Consider the following 16441-nt stretch of genomic DNA (forward strand, 5'->3'; position numbering starts at 1 on the left):
ATTTTGGGTGTATTTAAGAATAACTAATTCAGTTTTAGTTTATGGGAAAGGAATCATGTGCTCTGCCTATCAGGGAGTTTCTCCTGCTGGACATTAGGAGCAGCAGCCTGTAAAAGGTCCACTCAGTAACAGTCACACCAAGCCAAGCTGCTCTTCTCAGACACAGTGCTGCACAAATTTCCTGGGCCATGCTCCCACATGACTAAGCAAATACTCACTGAGTTAGGGTAGTTCAAGTAGCAGATCTGACAAGGCATGTCCTGGGCTGATGACCGTGTGTTCATCTGGCGCGTCCGAGACTTTTTACTTGGATTAATTACATGACACTCAGCAAAGAGCTTCTCCAGGTTTCCATCAAAGTACCTGTGTTATTCAGACAGAAGGGATGAGAACCTGGCAAATTTGTCCAATGACAACTTCCCCAAACCTGGGACCACAAACAGGGAAGGGTGTGGAAAAATTAAAACAGACCCAGAACATCACACTGGTAATGAATGCCCAGAGTAAGGGTTGACAAGGCAACCCAGAACGCAATATACAAAGCCTTTTGGAACACTGGTCTTCAGAAGTGATAGATCACCATAATCTTATTAAAATAAACCTCTAAGGACAACAAAGGACACCTATTATAGTTGCCTTGAGACAACTGTTCTGACAAACCACAAATACGTTAAATTCACTTCAATCATGATATTCTTTCAATAAAAGGCTGACCCAAGTCAGTAAATTAAAAATCAAATTATACAGTATAGATGTGATTCAGAAAAAGTGGAATTCACCAATTTTATACATATTTGTGTAAAGTCGTACATATTTATTTCAATGATATCCATGAACGTTTTCCAGATTTTATATAGTGAATAATCAACCTCTGATGTTTAAATATTTTCTTAAAAGCATATTTGAAATGACCAATTCATGCACAGTATAAATTATATTTTGGGAAAAAAACCAAATTTTAAATAAGATTCTATCTTCAGCAAAAATTCTGGAAATTGCTGACTACAAAGGAAGAGGATAAGCTTTTACAAAGGGCCTACTATGTGCTAAATGCTTTACGAATATTATCCCATTAGATCTGTGTCCATCATTCTGGACACAGAGAAGGTGATCCAAAGGTCAATGAGAAAATGATATTTACGGGGTCTAAGTAGGTAGGATACTGTACAATAGGATACTGCATGGATAAACTGAATAACACATCCAGACAGACATCCAAAGGAAATAAGGTAAATACTGAGACTGAGTAAAAACATTTGAGAGCTTCAAATGACACTAATACCAACCCCCCCACAAGATATTAAAAGACAAAGATGAAGGTCTCCAAAAGGTTAGATGGATCTTTTATGGAGAATCTGTAGAGAGTCCTGGAAAAGAATCATACTGGACATGTAAGGAGTAGAGGGAAGGCAAGTTATAGCAAAGTCTGATGTCTACCAACCACTCTAAAATCATGCTAAAAGCAGTCATTTACATAGCACTAACTCAACATGTACTGAAATAACATATGTGGTTCAAAAGAGCATCAAATTTGAAGTCAAGAGCACACCAGTTTAAGTCCCATCTCTGTGACCCTCAGTAAGTCATGTCATCCTTCTTGATATCAGGTGCCTTATCTGTAAAATGAGGCTGGATTGGAGGACTTTTCAGGTCCTTTCCAGTGTTAATTCCATAAACCTTTAAGGTCCTTGTGATGCCTAAGGACCTTAAAATGTAAGGATCAAGAATATTCATTTTAAGAATAAAATATTTAATCAGATTTAAATGACTAAAAGCACCCCCCCCACACCCAAGTCACAACCCTCACATATACCTGCCTATTCTATTTCTTCAAAAGGCCTTCCCTTAGGGCCAAAATTCTGATTTCTCATCTCCCCCCCTTCACCCTAAAAATACTAATGGCCCCAAAGCAGGTGCTGTTCTTTAAGTCATGACCAACAGGACTACGGTTAGTAAGTAATTTATGATCCTAAAATAAAGTTTATTTTCTAATTTTTTTTATTTAACATACCAGTGGGTAGCACTGGAAACAAAACATTTTGAAACGTCTTAATTGTTAGACATTTTTGACATGGTTGTGGAAACCACTTTAATCTTCCCGAACACTATAATTTGGTAATACCATCTAGACTGTCTAGAATGCTGCAAGTTACACCAAGCACTGTGGATACAGAGTCCGTTGTCCTCAGAGCTTAAAATTTTAGCAGGACAGATAACACACAGGGAGAGGCACTTTGGTGCAGAGAAAACTGACACATCCACCTAAAACCAGTGTCAACACCGTGGATCCCAGTTGGAAATGCCATGAAGAAGCCATGTAATACATAATCTTTCTGACCAATCTTGGACCAGAAAGAAGAGAAGAACTGCGCTCCTCACCTTTCATCTGAGAGGTGTGGGGCAGACTATTTGTGCAGAATGTTAAGACAACAAGGTCTGATGTTGCTTAACAACTTTTGGTGCTATACAGGGAGAAGCTCAAAGGTGGGAAGAAAAATTATCTGGAAATGACTGGTATTAAAAGGCATAATGAGTTACCTTAAAAACAAATGTACAACTAAAAATACTTAAAAACTGAATGAGAAATAGAGCTATTCTGTAATAAAATTTGATCAATACCCACAATGTTAGGGGTATTTCTGAACAGCAATGGAAAAATAAAATGTTATCCAGCCGTTTCAGTCACATCCTATTCTTCATGACCCCATTTGGGATTTCCTAGGCCAAGTTTCTGGCATAGTTTGCCACTTCCTTCTCCAGATCATTTTGTAGATAAGGAACTGAGACAAACAGGGTTAAGTGACTTGCCCAGGGGCACACAGCTAGTAGGTGTCTGAGGCCAGTTTTGAAAACAGGAAATGAGTTTTCCTGACTCCAAGCCCAGCTTGGAATTCATTGCACCACCTCCCAGCCTTAAAAATAAAATACCAAACTTAAACTAAAGCAGATAACAAGTTATAACTTTTCTTCACCAAAGGTCGATTTTGCTATGTAACTAGAACCAACTGCTTCAAGCAGGGGGCTTTTGAAATGCCTACCACTCAGGAGGGACTTTAAAAAGCACCCGGAAAGGTTAACTTTTGAGGGCACTGGTGTCTACAGATTTGAAAGCTATTGGAGGACTCTGGTCACCAGTTAATGAAACTATTATTGCAAAAGAAAGTTTGTAATGACAATAAAGATACCATATACATACATACCTAGGGATTACAAAGGCCTGAACAAACCTCCTGAGGAAGAGCCCAAATGCTGATATGATTGCTTCAACTCTTCAATGTTTCAGGTTAGAAAGAGAATGCTTTTTATGAAAGATTTAACAATGTTCATTCAGCAGGTCTCAGAAAAAGTTTGTAACAGCAACTCCTCTCAACAATAGTGAAGAATTAGACGAAGGGTACGAAAATGGAACACGTTACTTAGAATCAAACAAGTATCAAAAGTTCTTGGACTAAAGGGCTGGGACTGAACCCAGACTAAGGTGTTAATTTGCACAGTGCACTCTAAACAGGACTAGTGAGGGGCTAATCAGAAGAAATCAATTACTTCCTCCTCCCTTCCAAGAAGATGTTTCTATTAAAGCAACTGCAATGACAAAAAAACTATTATCAAAAGGACTAGATGAAATGATATAAAATTAAAGAAGGTACACTAAGTATTCATAGAACTGAAAATAAATTTCAGTTAACAGATCATTTGTAATTGAAAGAATCACTAAAACCTCTCTTTTGTCAACTTAACACAGAAGCCTAAGTGCTAAGTTCTTTTGTAAGGCACTGAAGATCAGCAATCTATGCAGTAAAATGCAGCTGAATTTCAGGCTAAAAATAAATGAATAAAACAGGCTCGTGTCCCCCCTACCCCCCAATCAAGGGAGAATTTGAAAAGCAGAAAATATCAACAAAAAACCCTATACCAACTTCAAAAGGACCTAGATAAACAGCTTCAATGGATTTCAAAATATCCTCCAAATAAACAATCTTAAAACTGCTTTGGCTTTGAGATTTCCTACTTAATTATATTTTCTTTACAAATATGCAGTATCTAAAACTGGACACACCTTTATTCAATTACCCCTTTTGTCAGGGGATAACATGCTTTTTCATTGGTCCATGGGAATGACTGCATTGATCTGAGTTCTTAATTCTCTAAAGCTGTTTGTCTTTATAATGCTGGTGTTACTGTGTGAACAATCTCCCTAGCCCTGCTTACACTTCACTCTGCCCCAGTATTCATTACAAAGCCTTCCAAGGTTTTTGGGAAAACACTCATCATTTCTTATTACATAAAATATTCTGTTACATTCCTACACCAGAATTTGTTCAGTCATTCCCCACAGTTGTTGTCTCCTCCTTTGATTTGGGTCACGAAAAATTTACTATTTATATTTTTGTACAAATTCTTTTCTTTGGTCTCTTTTTGGTATAGACATAATATCAAAAACAAAAACAACAAGAAATTTGTCCAAGAGATGGAAATAAACATGCTTCAATGGTCTTGGAACTCAATGGATCTAAGCATCATTGAAGTAGAATGTTCAAAGGTACACTTAATAGTTAATGTGCTAAGAATGTTTTTATGATGAAAAATGTCAAAATCTTTTAATTCCAGGTCCAATTATATAAAATAAATGCAGGACATACTGAATATTAAATTGTAAAGTGAGGTATGAAGCTTTAAGGACAAATTTAATTTTTTTACTTAGGTCAAATTTTTTTGTACACTACCACATAATATTACAACAGTCTCAACCAGTTGGTTGGTTTTACTTTAGAGTTCAACTGGAGGTGGGGGTATGATGGGAAATAAATGATGGTATAAAAACAAAAGGTACCAATAACATTTTGAAAACAAAGCAATCTTGACTCCCCCAGTGAATCTGAACCTACGGGGCTCCTGGAACCCCACCAGAAGTTTCTTTTAGATATTTAACTACTTACTATCCATTCTAGAAAAAAAAAAAAAAGCTGGAAAATTTAAGGTACGAATAACAAGAATGACATTACTTTCTACTGGTCACACCAAATCTGATTTTGTTACAGAATAGACCCAGAGGCCCACTAAGTTCTGTGAGCTCTTCTTACACAAGTTAGTTACTCTTAAAATCCATTTCCTAATCTGTAAATTGAAGAGGTTGGACTAAACGTTTCCCAATGTTCTTTCCAAATCTAAAACCTATGTGCCTCCTATTAGCTATAGACATCCACAGGTGAGGGACTCAAGCACAGGAAAGAGTACTATCTATCCAGTAAGAACAGGAACAAAGAAGTACAGAAATTCACAAATTCTAAGAACAAAGAAGAATTACTATGCTTGGTGAGGACAGGACAGCAGATAACAGATTAAGCTAGAACAGATGAGATATATCTCTTAAAAGATCTCTAGGTTTAAATCTATAGGTTTAAGCATCCTTCTTCAATAGACAAGTGGTCTAAGGACATCAACTATCAGAATACTATAAAAATTGTTCAAAATCACAAAGGCTCAGAGGAATGCAAATAAAATAACTTGATGACTCTACCTATAACCATCAAATTAGCAAAGATGAGAAAAATGGCTGACACTTTTATAAAATGATACAGAAAAACAAAGCGAATATAAAAGTTAATTACAATGACATAAAGTCAACGAGAGGCAACAAAAACTCTGGTCAAGAACAACTGGTCAGTGTTAGTACCATACTATCAAAGTTAAAGGGAACATCTCTCCTTTTACTTAACAAATGATACATTTTTTAAAGAAAGTATTTTGTAGAGGGTTTTGAACACTGGGAGTACTTACTCCCTATGTAGCATTATCAGAATGGACAACAGTCTTACAGGACAAGGAGGAGTGACTGTGGCACTAAGATTAGTGAAGGGTAACTGTCATTAACCGAAACTGCCTATTTAGACTCAGTACACAAAAATATTTCAATTTTATCCTCAATAGGACTCAACAATTCTCTAACAGATCTAGGATCCCTACAGTTCCCAAACTTTATCTTTTATAAATCTGGGACTTAATATTATTGAAGAGATGATTGTAAATATCTCGTAAGTACAAACGACCCAGAGCAGCAGGGTTTCATCAACAGGTCATCCCAGATAAAATGGCAGTTCAGAGGGAATGCACTTATAGCGTATTGAGATTTTAACAAAGCAAAGTGACAAAGCCTTTAGAGCTAACATGGAATAGATGTGTGCTAGAAACAAAGTACAAGTAGATGGATTTAAGAACTAGCTGCCACAGGCAGATCTAAGAGTGGTAATTTAATGTTTTGGTATCAACTTGGAAGTGACCGGTGCCCTGTACTAAACGATAGGGGCATAGGTGAAATGTTCATGAAATTTACAGATAATAGGACTTGGAGGAAATAACTAGGACACTGGATTAGAGCCTGGATTTAAAAAGGCTTTGCAAGGCTAAAACATATTGAACCATACAGAATAAAACTTAATGCTAAATGTAACATTTTGGTTGAAAAAAAAAAAATCCCCCAAATGCAAAACAGTAGGAGGAGCAAGGGTGGGTGAGGGTAACTAGAAAACAAATAGAAGTTTCCTTGAAAAGCTCTGGGAAGTTTGGTAGACTGCAAGCTGAATGCCTCAGGTCGTCTGGCGTGCGCTTTTTAATATGTTAGAAACCCAGTCTTTCTCAGAGTTTGTCTGGACATTTATCTCCCTTCCTTAACCTCTTAACCTTCTTTTCCTTACTGCCCAATCCCACTACCCTGCAAAAGCCTTTCCCAACACTATCAGCACTTTTGTTGAAGGTTCCCTGTCCAATGCTATGCCCCAGTCCCACAATTAGCAGAAAAAATTCAACACCAAATAAAATGAATATTTCCAATTACAAAGTAGAATAGAAAAGAATACTGTACATGAGTACAAGAATACTGTACTGTACACAAATCACACATGTACAGCTTGTTTCCCTATGGAGAATACAAAGTAGGCCCAACATGCAACTTTCAAAGCTGTCTTAGTTGTCTGCATTTCCTTCTATCAGTATCCAAAATTAAAGGACATAGTCTGAATTAGATCGGAAAGGACACAATGGAATCAGAATGTTCCTAAATCACATCAAGTCACTGCTTAAAAGCAATAATCAAAAAACTGAACTTGTTTATGTAAAGTACAGAAAAATATTAAATTGAAAAATAATCTGGGACTCATCCATTTTATAAGATTTACTTTATGAATTCCATATACTCATGATTAAAAGCCTTTCATTATTTCCTAAGGTTTTTTTTTCTTAAAAAAAAATCTACTATGTTCCTATTTCCCTCTGAATAATTAAAAGAGGAGCTTATCAACCAACAAGGCAATGAACAATGTAAGACAAGTCATGCATGATATAAAAACTCAGATGAAACAGGATCATCACATGTTTTAAGTATAGAATTTTGAAAAGACTCACTGAATAAAATCTAGACTATCCTTTATTGGTGATTCCCTTAAACATTAGGAGAAATTGTTGCTGTCAGGTAAGTTGTCATGGGAAATTTGCTAAGAATAGCTACAGTAACATGGGGGGTAGTGCTTTACAACTTACCAAACTCAAAAGAAACGTTTCAATAAAAAAGAACTGACCAAGATTAATTTTTGACACTGCTTAAGCCTATGAACAATAATATCTCACCAACACCTTCTAACTATTGGAATTCACTGCAAAGTCCTGGGAAACTTTCCTCAAACCAACTGCTGGTTTTAAAATTACGGCCCTGTGGACCCAGAGAATTTTGTTTTTTTACACTAACTATGGTTTCTTAGTTGTGGATAGATCACCTACACAAGGATAAGCAGATTTTAGTATGTTATAACTAACAACAAAAAAGTTTTTGTTGTTTTTTTTAAACTACAGGGGAGCTGTTTTTCAAGACAGGCAGGATAAAAAACAAAATTGTTTTTTAAAGCACCTAACCCAATTTTGCATGGCAAAACAGCTGAATCAGCTCTCCTCAGACAGAGGATCATGAAGGGCAATCTCATTTCCCTTTGGGAGTGAAGCAAGAGTGCTTCTTTAATTTCAAATACTACGGAGAGGAAAGGATTTTGGTTCAATTTCCAGTCAAATCTTACATGCACGCTTTAGAACATGTGGGTGGGCTAAACCCAAGCAGAACAGCCTTGACTTTTCTTCAGAGAAAATGGAGTATATAAGGAGAGTTAGTAAGCAGATTGAACCTTAGGGGACAATTTTTTTTTTTTGTAATTTAAAATAAGCCTATCAAAAACAGGTTCTTTCAAATGAGGGGGAGAAATGGTGAGAATGGTTCCTAATCATTAGGGGGTCTTCAAAAAGAGAAAAGGATGACCACTAATTGAGGATGTTGTAGAGATTATCAGTCTGATAAGGGCTGAACTACAAGGATTTTAAGGTCCCCTCCGACTCTGAGCTTTGGTCTTACAAATTGTTCCAAATTTTAAAAGAAGTGATAGGGGTTCACCATGCAATAGTCTGAGCATCTGGTTTTGGATCTTCCCTACATTCTCTTCCCCTTATTTGTAGTCACAAAGCTGTCAATGTGGTATCTTACCTTTCCATCAGCTTCTCTTTATCCCAATTGAAATGGCTAAGGAGTATTCTTGTGATAGTTGCTGGATTCTAAAGGAGGGAAAGAAGTCACATTAGAGTAATACCATTTCAATGACATTCAGTGAACTCTTTTGCTGAATGTCTTTGTATCCCTTGTGACTAGAACAGTACTTGGCACACAGGAGGTATGTAATAAATGCTTGCTGAATGAATGAATCAAGTACTGAAGAAAAATATCCTAACAGAACATCTTCCCCTTTCTTTTCCTGAAATGTGTCCTTGCCTCCTTTCTAGATATCGAGAGGTAAAAATTTAGACAAGACAGTCAGTCCCTACTTCAAGGACCTAAACTCTTAACTATAAGATCAGCAGGGAAAAAAAAGTCACTGTGTATTACTGTACAAAAAAGACTGAAGTGGATTCTAGAAGATATTGCCAAGTTGGAAAATAATCTTCCTAAAAGTCAAGTAGAATTAAAAAAAAAATTTGAACAGATTAATAAGGCACTTAATAAATGCTTGTTAATTGTAATTTTTATTCATTTGTATCAGAATGTTTAACACTTTCCATTTCCATACACCATCAATTTGAGTTCCAATATTTGCCTTTGAATACATTATATTTTTTAGGGTGATTCAGAGTTAAGTTAAAACAACTACATAACAAAAAAGTTCAAGGTGATAATTTTACACAGAAAATCACACTGATATATTATTGCTACAAGCAAAGTATAAAGACTAACAGCAACAAACGCTTATTAAGTACCTTTTTATATGGGGAAGGAGCAGCAGTCTTTACAAAAAAAACAAAAATGGCTGTCCCCAGTACTCAAGGGCCCTATCTTTTTTCTAGGGGGCAGATAAAATATGTAGGTAGAGAAGTATAAGGCAAAAAGTGACAGGGCAAAGGAGAAACTCTTTACAACCATGGAATAATCTCAAAGTCCTAGTAACCCATCTATCTATCTGTTCCTTTGAGGAAAGCACCATAAACTTGCTTATCTTGAAAAATTTTGATGAGCTTGTAATTCACAAAACCAGAATTATTAGAGAGAAAGACACTCTTTAGGGAAGGCAACTGAACTGGATTTTAAAGGACAGTAAGAATTCAACAAGCAAAACAGAGAAAAGGGCATTCAATCAAGGTATAGACAGTGAGCAAGGCAAGGAACTATTCTAAAAGTCTGATTGTAATTGCATTTGCTAGTGAAAGACTGAAGAGAAGTAAAGTGTGGTGAAAAACATCAGTTTGGATAGAACAGAATAATGTGGCATGAGAATGGAAAGTTAGAGTGCAGGCTGACCGTGAGGGGCAGGCTAAGGGATGTGAACTTGATTGGACAGGCAATGCAAGGGGAGTATCAGATGCATGCATTAGTAAATTACTACCAGGGCTTCGCTATAAAAGAATGGATTGAAAGGATAATCAAAAAGGAAGAAAAAAAGACCTAAAAAGAAAACTACTCAAGTGGGTGAAAATTAACGGCTGTTTTAGGATCATGGCAGTTAAAATATAAAGAAAATATGAGAGATCAAAAAAGCATATATTAAGTGCCTACTGTATGCCAGCATTGTGCTAGGCAATGGAGACACAAGCACAATGAATGAAATAATCACTACACAAGGAGGCCTACATTTTAATGAGACATCAAAAATATACAGCAATATAAACATAAATGCAAACCATATACAAATATAAACATAATGTAAAGTAAATGAATACAAATGTGAGATATCCCAAAAGTCTCAGTGCATGCAGTTTCAAGTCATCAGAGTTTAAAACTGTAGCTAAGACTTTTGGGGCACCCTATACACACTAAGTAAATACAACAGCACAGGCGGAGAACAGTAGTATTTGAGGAGCAAGAACAGGAAAGGCCTATCAAGATGATGGTGCTTGAACAGCATTTTAAAAAGACAGAGACTGAGGTGAAAGAAAGGAGGTAGTGCATTCCAGGTATGTGCTATGTGCAGCACAAGGCCAGGTTTGGCTGCATCACAAGTGTTCACATCACAAAAGTGCTCAAAGAAGAATAAAGTCCAATGAAGCTGGAGATATAGGTTGGAGTAAGGGTGAAGAGGCTTTAAAAATGCTAGAGTTGTTATTTTACCTTAGAAGCAACAGAAGGCCAGGAGGAAGGAGGTTATTATGAACACAGTAAGAGTCTGTTCTCTCATTCCATACTCAAAATAATTTTTAAAAAATTCTGTATCCTATAATAAAAGTCTCATGAAAGGAAAAATCATTTTATTTTAGGGAGAGATGAGTTCAAGCTTGAAAATGTAGTTTAAAGTGCTGGTGGGTAAGACATACCCCACATGATGCGGAAATGTCCAACAGACAGTCAACTAGGACTTCAGAAGAGAAATAAGGACAAGAGGCAAAATCTGACCATTATCCAAATAGTGTGCATTAGTTGAAACCAAAGGAAGAGGAAAAAGGCCAAAGACATGTCCTTGGGGGACACCATTATTAAGGGGTCAGGAAGAGGATGAAGAGCTAGAAAGGAGACAGAAGGGATTGTCAAGAGAGATAGGAAAAACATAGGATTATGGTGTGTTTAAAAGGCAAGGTGAAGAGTAGGAAGGGATAAGCAGTGTCAACTTAGGAAAGGTTGACAAGTATGCTAGTGGTCTTGTAGCTGGGTTGTCTCTTGTAGAAAACCAGGCATCACTACCCTAATGCTAACCATAACTTCAAAAATAACAGTATAAAGAAGAGCTCTGTAGACCTTTTCTTTCCATGTTCCTGATGAGGATTCAGTATTTTAATGAGGAGCAGTATTTTAATGTTCTGGATATGAACAATTTCCCCAAGAAAAATGTTACTAAGGGCTTTCCTTTGGGATCTTATCCATACCACTTTTCATATCTATTACTTGTTAAGGAGATAGGGAGGGCATTTCAAAGATAAGAACTAGCATGGTATAGCAGAAAGAACTCAAGGGAACACTTTATGCCTCAGTTTCCTTATCTGAAAATAGGAATACTTACTGATAGTGATATTGTAAGTAAAGTGTCATATCAACATTAGCTTTTATCACCCCTAGCTAATTCCCCCTCCCCCCCCCCCCCTTTTTTTTTTTTAGCACCGTGGACAGCCAAGTTCCCACACTACCAAACGAAATTGAGAAAGGGGGTATGAAGGCTTTTACTTTCATTTTTTCCCTAAGGTGAGCTTTTTCCCCTCACTAATTATTCACTTGCTCTTGCAGACTAACTAGTCTGTTCCCAAGTTTCTTATCACAGCATTCTGTTAAAAAAAAAACCAAACCAAGCAATTTTAGTGTCCACTATAAAGAGTTAATTATGAAATGTTGTGCCTGACTCTAAATTAGAAGCTTTTATGCCCTTATAATACATATGGAATGCCCATATTTCCACTCTCCACACTCTCTCCTCTACATATTAATACTCGTAACAAGAATCTTATGAATAATTTTCTTAGGCAACAAATTTAGCTGTTCTGTTTCTTTAAAGTTTTTTTTTGGAGGGGGGGGCAGGACATGAAAATAGAGAGACCTACTACAACTTCTCTCTTTACACATTAGGAATCTGAGGCCCAGATCTTAGATGAAAGTGTGTGTTTGAATCCTTGCTCTGATTTGGAATTTGCTTATCTTTTTTACTACACTACACATGAATGAAGCAGTTTAGTGTTGCGGGCACTGTGAAGTAAAACTCTTGCAAAAATTATGAAAAGGGAAAACCTCAGCATGTCAGAAGGGGATAACCCTGAGGTCAGCAGGTTATCCTTTTTCACAGTATTCCTAGAGCTTTTAACAAGCAACTTAAGTCTCCCACATGCAAGTGGCTTATGCCAATGCTTTCAGCAACTGCCCATATCCTTTCTTTACCTTCTCTCTAAACCTCCCCATATCAAGAATAAAAGTCACACAGGTTGAACACACAGTTGAAGCACAGCTAAGTTACTCAACAGTTTCTATGCTAATCCAAGGAAAGGAAAGATGCCATCTTTTTTTTTAAGCACATTCATTTACCTTTCCTGAATATTTGCAGTAGGTATTTGTATAGTGTTACATGCTACATGGAGAGTGAAACACACATATCATCTACCTTCCTAGACTTCTTGAAGGTCTTCATCTAGTCTTCCATAGCTGATATTCAAGGAACAATTCTCAATTTGAAAAAAGGTAAGAACCTGAGTATACAGACCTTTCACATTGCTACTAACAGACCCAATGAAACCAGGCAGCCTCTTGCTTTTGGGAAAATAGACCAACTTCCTCCCGCTACCCTCTCCTCTCACCCCAGCAGTCAGGTACAACAGATAATGTCGAAGGGTAATGACTCAGAATAACAACAGTGTTTCATTTACTAAACAATTACCAGCAAACAAATTTGCTTTATACAAATACAAAAAAAAAAAAATAAAACCCAAACCAAAACCCTAATGATAGATGTCATTACCTTGACAAAGTAAACATAAAATTGGATCTGAAATAAATTTGGAAGCATATGTGATACTAGAAAAGTCAGAAACAATTTACTCCTCTCAAATTAGGACTTGAAATCAAGTTAACTTGACATGAGTATTTTAGATTATGTTCATTTAAGGCCCTATCTTAAAGCTTTTCTAATCTATGTTCCCACTGAATATGCTTTATGGATAGGCAGTCATAAAGTGCTGTGAGGTGCTAACACTTCAAAACAATTACTCCTGTTTTTAACCATCTGGAAACATTTTCTAAAATCCTTAAGAGTGGAGGGTACCAAGAACAAATTATTGACTAAGTAAGGGGGAGAAATACACCCTGGTTTTATTACATCAGGTATTTTTCTGACTTGATAAATGACAAAAAGCATACTTATATGGTTACTCTTTCTCAGTGTATTTTTTTCCTATGAAAATGAAAGGCACAATGTACAAGCTAATCTGAATCAGTTTTTACCAAGTTAATAGGTGCTATTAGTTTGGCCATGGGAGTTACCTGACAACATACAGAGAGAAACAGGCAGAATGACTTCCAAATTAACACTGGGAACATTTTAAGTCAGAGGAACAACTGAAGATTGACTACATTCATAAACCAGCTAGCTGAAAGCTAACTGAGCTAGAAAGTACACATCACAGTATTAGTTAAATTATCATTATTATTTCTGGGTTACAAGGAAATCGAGGCTCATGGATGTTGAGTTGATTTGTCAATGGTCATGGTGTTATACAAAGTACTAGAACCCAAGTTCTTCTAAATCCAGTACTAAATCCATTAATGTCAGGATATGAAGAGCTAATAGAACATTAAGGGTAGATTTGTTTACTGAATAAGAATTCCCTCCGTACACAATACGCAGGACAAATGATTACCTGCTAGTCTTTGCCTACAGACTCCAAATGCAGGGACTCTGTCCATTTTTGAATAGATATAATTTGTAAGGAAATTTTTCCTAACTTCAAGCCTCAATGTACCTCTTTGCAACTTATACCTGAAGTTCTCCTCAACCATCAAACCTACTTGAGGTAGAGAAAAAGACAAAAACAAAACTGGAGATAATTTGGCCTGCAATGAACTGACATTCTATTTGGTGAAGACAATGTGCACCTATGTATGTATACGGATGTAAAGAAGTATTACAGTGCTATAAGATATTATGAAATGCAACGTATAGCAAGAAACATGTAAAGATTCCCACAAATGAGGTAGGATGTAGTAGTGAGAGCCAAGAAAACAGCATACACACAATGACTACAACACTGCACATGAAAAGAACCACAAAAGAAAAATTAAAAGTGTTGCAAAATCACAAAGGCCTAGCATGGCTCAAAAGACAAAATATGAGAAGACATCGCCACCTGATCTGCTGGCAGAGGTGGGAAGTTCACAAGTGTTGGTCAGAAATATATTTTTAGGCTTTTAAAATGCACAGATTAGCTATGATTTTTTTAAATTAAAAATTATGCTATTTGGGGTGAGTCAGAGAGGGAAGGATACTGGGAAAAATTATGGCAATAAAAATTTTATACACACAACAAAAAAACCCAACAGGAATCAAAAAACTGATTTTTAAAGCAAACTGGAAATTCTGACAAGCAGAGGTTCTGAATAAGAAAATTTGAGAATCGGATAGGGAGTGGCGTTCAATAAAAAGCAAGAAAGCCACTTGGGCTAAGCTGCAGAGTAATGTATGTAAGTAAGGCAGGAAAAGGGAGTTGTAACCTAGTTGTGAAGGAGTTATTGCTGTTTACTAATAGTGGAGTGTTGCATTCAGACCTGTGTTTAAATTAAGGAATATCACTCCAGCAGTTTTGGAAGATGGGTTCAAAATGTAGGCACTTGAGGTTGGAAGAATAATTAGGAAGCTGTTGGTAAAAGGTGATAATGAGGGACTTACTAGAGAATTGAATATGTGAGTAAGTTGAGCAACTGCCTTTCCTTCAAGTGGGTTATACAATTATTAGACTATATATTGTTTCATGCAGGCAGGGACTGTCCTTTTGCTTGGATATGTAACCTTAGAATTTAGTATAGTGCCTGGCATTGATAAATGCACTTCTGGACTTGAAGTATTTCAGTAATCAAGCGAGATAGTGGAGGGTCTTGTATTGACCAGACAACAGAGAACCACCTGATACTGTTATCACACCTGTGCATCCAATATAAATAGATGAATGCATACTGTTATACATACAAATGTTTTACACACACACACACACACACACACACACACACACACACACACACGAACAGGATGATTTGAAGAGAGATTGAAGCAGGGAGATAGGATGAGTGAAGTGCCTAAACTATAGGATGGTAGAGATAGAAATGAGAAAGATACAAGAAATACTGCTGAGATAAAGGGGTAAACTGATGAGGTCAGTTTCTACCATGTTGATTTTGAAGTACTAGAGAAACAAAAAAGGAAACAGTATTGGAAGTCAGATCTATAGCTACAGAAACTGAATCAAGAGTCAATGGCATAAATGATGTATTGAGTGCCACAGAAATAGATTAAATTGCTATAGGAGCTGGTGTAACTTGGGGAACAAATGCCCAGTACTAAATGTAAAAGAAATGTCCAAAGTTATAGGGATCTAAGGATGAAAAGGAAAAAGAACCAGAAAAGTGAAATGCTACGAAGTGTGGAATGTTCAAAATAATTTTGGGATAAGTCCTTTTTTTCTTTAAATCAGCAACTTGCAGAGGTTAACAAATTAGTTCCCAACCTCTGGGTTACAGACATTCAGGTCCACAGTTAGTGTAATAAAAAGGCTGTGGTTCCATAAATAAACAAACAATATCATCTGTATATGGAAAAGTGACTCATACATGTTATTATTTTTCAGAATGTACAGAAGATAATGGTGATTAAGATGGTACATGACAAGCTATTATGAATTCAGTGACGCTCTTAAATTTATATTTTATCATTCATATTAGTGTAACTGCCATCATGAACACATAAAAAAACCAAGTCTAGTCCTTAGTGTCAAAAGTACAGGCTGAAGGAAAGCTTTAGCTTTGTTGGGGGAAAAGAGGATCAAAAAGGATTATTGGGGAGAAAGAATTTTATAATTTTGGAGTGTTACAAAAATGTTAATGTCTTATCTCTAAATTAAACTCAATTTGTTAATATAGCTATAAGTATCACAATTTTATTTTTTACTTAGGAAAAAATTATGAAAATGTGTGAATTTGGTGGTATGGTCATATTCTTTTTTCAAGGTGGGGGGGGGGGAGAGGCAATCGGGGTTAAGTGATTTGCACAGGGTCATACAGCTAATAAGTGTCAAGTGAGGCCAGATTTGAATTCAGGTCCTCCTGACTCTAGAGCCAGTGCTCTATCCCCTGTGCCACCTACCTGCCCCTGTGAGGTCATAGTTTTACTGCAAAGAAAAATCCTCAAATCTCTGTTTATTTGTAAACTAACAACTTTCCATCCATCAATAAGAAAATAGTTGCCAT

General features: G+C 36.4%; 1 protein-coding gene across 1 annotated transcript in view; it reads right to left on the minus strand.

Annotated features, from left to right (window-relative positions):
• Positions 1–16441, minus strand: part of ARIH1 (ariadne RBR E3 ubiquitin protein ligase 1) — a 73124-nt gene that overhangs the window by 22766 nt on the left and 33917 nt on the right. Inside the window, exons 2-3 of the mRNA XM_072628426.1 lie at positions 8519–8586; positions 219–363 (exon numbers count right to left, since the gene is read on the minus strand). Coding sequence (XP_072484527.1) covers positions 219–363; positions 8519–8586 — 213 coding nt within the window. The remainder of the gene's footprint in view (positions 1–218; positions 364–8518; positions 8587–16441) is intronic.

The sequence above is a fragment of the Notamacropus eugenii genome, chromosome 1 (genome assembly GCF_028372415.1).
Source record: "Notamacropus eugenii isolate mMacEug1 chromosome 1, mMacEug1.pri_v2, whole genome shotgun sequence".
Taxonomy (NCBI): domain Eukaryota; kingdom Metazoa; phylum Chordata; class Mammalia; order Diprotodontia; family Macropodidae; genus Notamacropus; species Notamacropus eugenii.